Source organism: Pteropus vampyrus, unplaced genomic scaffold, assembly GCF_000151845.1.
Source record: "Pteropus vampyrus isolate Shadow unplaced genomic scaffold, Pvam_2.0 Scaffold291, whole genome shotgun sequence".
NCBI classification, from domain to species: domain Eukaryota; kingdom Metazoa; phylum Chordata; class Mammalia; order Chiroptera; family Pteropodidae; genus Pteropus; species Pteropus vampyrus.
In genome coordinates, this window is record NW_011889072.1 from 524326 (window position 1) to 529082 (window position 4757).

At 57.3% G+C, this 4757-nt stretch overlaps 1 protein-coding gene across 1 annotated transcript in view; it reads left to right on the forward strand.

Moving 5' to 3' along the window:
• Window positions 1-4599, forward strand: part of SNED1 (sushi, nidogen and EGF like domains 1) — a gene marked incomplete at its 5' end in the record, with an annotated part of 56460 nt that extends 51861 nt beyond the window's left edge. The window contains 3 exon segments of the mRNA XM_023521082.1: window positions 2646-2729; window positions 3473-3509; window positions 3825-4599. Of these exon segments, the coding sequence (XP_023376850.1) occupies window positions 2646-2729; window positions 3473-3497 (109 nt within the window).
• Between the last annotated feature and the right edge of the window lie 158 nt (window positions 4600-4757).

Below are 4757 nucleotides of genomic sequence, written 5' to 3' on the forward strand. Positions count from 1 at the left end.
GGCCGGGCCCTGCGTCACGTGCACTCGGACGCCGCTGGGCCTCGCTGGGCCAGGCTGACGTGACCGGGTCTGAAGCGGCCCCCTCGCTGTTTGCTTTCGGTCCGCCCCAGCTGATCTGTCCCATTCTCCTCGTTCCCGGCCACGTCGAGTACTGTTTAGGGTTGTGTTCTCCCTCGACTGGCGGCTCTGCTCACGCTGCTCTGGTTTGGTGTTGTATGGTTGCTCTGGGGTTTGCAGGCAGCTTCCACTTGCCTCAGCACCACCGAGCAGCCTGTAGGTGACGGCGACCCTCCGACAGAGCCCCACGTGGTCCTCGTGCTGACTTCCGTCAGGCACGTTACCTCCGCACGCGCTCTGAACTGCGGACGACCCCCTGAAACGCCGAGCGAAGCCGTCCGCCTTGACCTGCGTGCCCGTCGCTGGCACTCAGTGCTTCGGGTGCCACCTGCCGCTGCCTAAAGCCCTGGCTCTAGCATTTCCTGTAGAGCAGATCTGCTGGTGACGAGTTCCACTTCTGTCCGAAAAGGTTATTTCGCCTTCGTTTTTGAAGGACGAGTTGCTAAATATAGAATTCTGGGTTGACACTTGTGGTTTTCCGTTCACGCTTCGCCTCTGGCTGGCCTAGTTCCAGGCGAGAAGACTGCAGTCATCTTATCCTCGTCCAGAGTATGAAACGTGTCCCCGCCCGCTACGGCTGCTTTGGGTTCATTACCGGCTTTAGGAAATTTAACCGTGATGCGCTTTGGCAGGGCTGCGTGTGTGTGCGCTCTGGAGTTTATTAAGTTTCTTGTATCTCTGGGTTTTTAGCTTTCATCAAATTTGGAAATTTGGGGCCAGTATTTCTTTAAATATTTTTTCTGTTCCTCCATTTCTTGCCACTCCTTCTGGGACGCCAAAGGTTCATGTGTGAGACTGATGTTGTCCCACAGGTCACAGGCTCTTTTCATTTTTTGTCTTTTTCCTACTTTGTTTTGAATAGATCCTATTCTGTGCCTTCAAGTTCACTAATCTTTCCTCCGCGTCTAACTCGCCGTCAGCCCCACCCAGAGGATCGTCACTCAGATGCCGTGTTCCGCCACCCCCGGAAGTTCCATCTGGCTCTGTCTCCGACCCCCACCTGTTTATTTTCCTTTCGCTCACCGAACATGTGGAACAAGTTTATAATAGATGGTTCAAGGTCATCATCTGCCGTTTCTGTCATTGCTCTCATTTCTGGGTGTTTTCCTATTATTTTTTACATGTTTATGAGTCATATTTTCTGGATTCTTTGTGTGGTTCTTTGTGTGACTCTTTGAACGTCTTGTTATTTTTCGTTGGATGCTGGATACTAGAAACTATGTAACTGCGTGCTGGATTTTTATTATTTTTTGTTGTATGCTTTTCAAGAACTTTTTTTTTTTTCTGCAAGGCAGTTAGTTATTTTAGTTTGATTCTTTTGAGCCTTGCTTTAGGGTGTCTTCAGCACCACCTTTTCTCTGGGACCAATTTTGCCCACCCCTGAGGCACGGCCTTTCTGGGGTTTGTCTCTGTGGCATGGCCTGTTCTTAATCGAGGCCGCCCCACCCTGGCCCTGGGGACTGCCCGCCTCCTCAAGAGCTCTTGCCCAGCCTCGTGGGGTTTCGCCCTGTGAGCGCTCAGCTGGCCTCCCAAGGGGGCCGCTCTCCAGAGCTCTGAAGTGCTCCCTCCGCGCAGCCCGCTCCTCTCCAGCGTGCCACCCCCGCCTTCCCAGCTCCATCTCCGTTGGCTCAACTCAGTGCGGCCGCTGCGTGGATGCCCCGCCCCCACCCCCTGCGGTGGACTCCGAAAGGTGCCTGCAGCCTGCACTCGGGGCGGTCACAGGCCTTTCTCACGTGTCCCCTCCTCTCAGGGGTCACGGTCCCCCTCCGCCTGTCTCCTCGCATCTGAAGGCACTTCCTACGTCTGGTCCAACTCTCTGGTTGTCGTGCTGGCAGGCTGGTTCCCGACCCTGCTGCTCCATGGTGGCCAGAGTCTTGCCAAGGCCTGGCACCTTCAAGGTTCTCCTAGGCAGGGCGCACGAGCCAGAGGTTTGCCATCGGCAACATGGATCTCTCAGCAGCTCTGACGCTTGAGAGCGTTAACGAGAGCCAAAAGCTCTCACAGTCACTGTCACCTATGAACTTGAGGCAGCACGAGTAACTCCCCTTCGCACGAAACTTAGGCGGACATCCCAGAGACGTGCTCGGAGCAGACCGGTTAACGGACGGGAGGCAGGGCTGGGCTTCTGGTCAGGTGTCCCTTTCCACGCTGCCCACATCTGACACCTGCACCTCCAAGGCTCCTCGAGCTGCTTCCTCAACTGCCAGACAGAAAAGGGAGGTTGCAGCATCTCAAGACCGACTGGGCTGCCTAAACCTTCGAAATGCTTCGTTTTATCTTAACATCATAGGCCTTTGTCAAAACTTCTCAAAACATACACTTAAAAGGGGTATATCTTATTTTACATAAATTATCCTTGGTAAAGTTAATTTTTTTAAATTGCGTGACTTTTACGTGGGCCTGTAGTACATCCTATGAGGTAAAGGTTTACTGAGAACGCGGCCTGTCCCTCAGACACCTGCGGTCCCCGCGCGTCCACACGGGCCCGCTGCTCCAGCTCCTGTCTTCACACAGCTCTCTCGCAACAGGTACAAGAGAGTCTACAGAGTGCGCCAGGACGTCTGCTTCCAAGAGAGCTGTGAAAGCACGAGCCCCGGGAAGACCCCACACAGGTGCCTCTCGGGGAGGAGGCCCATGCTGCGTCCTGCAGTGCCCAGGGTCGCAAGCCAGGGTGGCCCTGGGGCCTGGGCGCTGAGCCAGGCTGTCCGCGTGCCCAGCGGCGCTGCCCTGCGCAGGGAGCAATCGCGGGCAGGCGCAGCTGGGCGCGGCGGGTGCCGGGGTCACGGGGCAGGTTGTGAGGGGCAGCGGGCTGGCACGTGCACGCAGCACCTGCTGCCAGAACCGGGGAGCGTGAGCATTACTGACAGGCCCAGGTCATAGCTGCAAACACAGCAGATCTCTGCTACTTTGTATCCACTCCCTCCCAGGTCCTTCCCCAAAGGGTTCAAGGCAGTCGCAAGGATCGTTATGTAAAGTAGGGCCCGAGTACCTTACGTACTTTGAAAATGGCCGAGTCCGATCTCAGGCACGTTGTGCGCAGACCAGCCAGCGACTCCACACGCTGGTGCGTCACTCTGTGTCGAGGTGAAGGGCACTTCCCCGGGCCGCTGCTGGGCAAGCGTCGCCTGCTGTCCCTCAGGTCGCTCAGGCTTCCCTTCCTTCACTCTCCCGACTCCTCCCGCTGGGCTTTCCCGGGGCTGCACAACACCCGCCCAAGCCAGGCAGGCACACAGATGAAATGCCAACCTCTGCCTGTCACTGAGCTGAGGGACAGGTGGGGCCGCATGCGGTGGGGCAGGGAGCCAGGCTCACAGGCCATCTCTCCCCCACAAGCCACCTTCTCTCATCATTCCAGAAACAAAGCAACAGTCGGACACTGAAGACACCGTAAGGTACGTCCCAGCTTCTGGGCGCAGAGCTGCGGGAGGCCGGAGGCCCCTCGACCCTGCGCAGCCAGAGCCAGCTCGGTGGGCACCCTCAGTGCATGCGCCCGGCGGGTCTCAGAACTCCGAGGGGTGACCCTGGCGCAGACACACCTTCAGGAGGAAGCAGGGCGCTCTGGGGGCGAGGATGAACCCACTGCCAGAGCGCAAGGACTCTCGGGAGTGTGTCCCTGACCCCGTAGGTGGCCTTCGGCTGAAAGAAGTGGCGCCAGGTCTTGGTCACCTCGCTTTCGGAACGCGCTGAAGCCTCTCTCTCACCGGCAGATTCCCAGTGGACAAGGGGCCCTGAGCACCCAGAAACCCTGAATGAAGACACTGTGTGACCCAGCACTCCCCAGGCCGTCTGGCCCCGCCCCCACACGGGACCGCCAAGTCCACAAGGCGCGTTCAACCCAGAGACCCATCTACAGCCTGTGATGAGCTTCACACCGACGCGGGTCCTCGTCGGCATGTCGCTGGGGGTGAGAGACTTCTGGGTGGCCAGGGACAGCTCACTACCCCACTCCGTGACTGAGCCCGACAGTCCATCTCCCTGTGCTGGGGGACAGGAGTGAGGCAGCTGGGAACAAGCAGCTTCCCAAACGGGCCACGTTATCACATGGCAGAGGAATATCATTCAGAGACCCTGACAGACACCAGAAGCAAAAGAACTTTGCAGCGATAGGCCGACACTACAGGGACAACACTCACGCCCACCAGCAGGGATCTGCGGGTGGGAGGGGCCACCTGAGAGAGAACACAGGGCCTCGGGCAGGCGTCCCAGTCAAATGCGAAGTCCTCTCAAAGGCACGACTGCCCCGCAAAGCCCCAAAGACACACAAAGTACACTCCACGGCTTGCGAGCGGTTCACTACTGGGATTGAAAATCCACAAATAGAACTTGAGTTTGACATATTTATACTGTAACGAGTCACCAGAAAGAACATTTTTTAAATTCATTAAGCAAGTCCATCTCTATAAAAAGTCAGAAACCCTCGACTAATTATCAAATACTGGCTCTTAGAACACCTGTTCCTGAAGCAATGGAGAAAGCACGAATCCGCAGGAACCCCAACACCCGGACCCAGATGCACGGCCAGGAACGCCACGTGAGAGTCACTGCCACACAGAGCGGCGGGGACGGCGGCCTGCAGAGGGAAGAGCCACACCAAGCATCCCTCCCCCCGGCGTGCGGCCAGCCTGCAACGGACCTGCCCC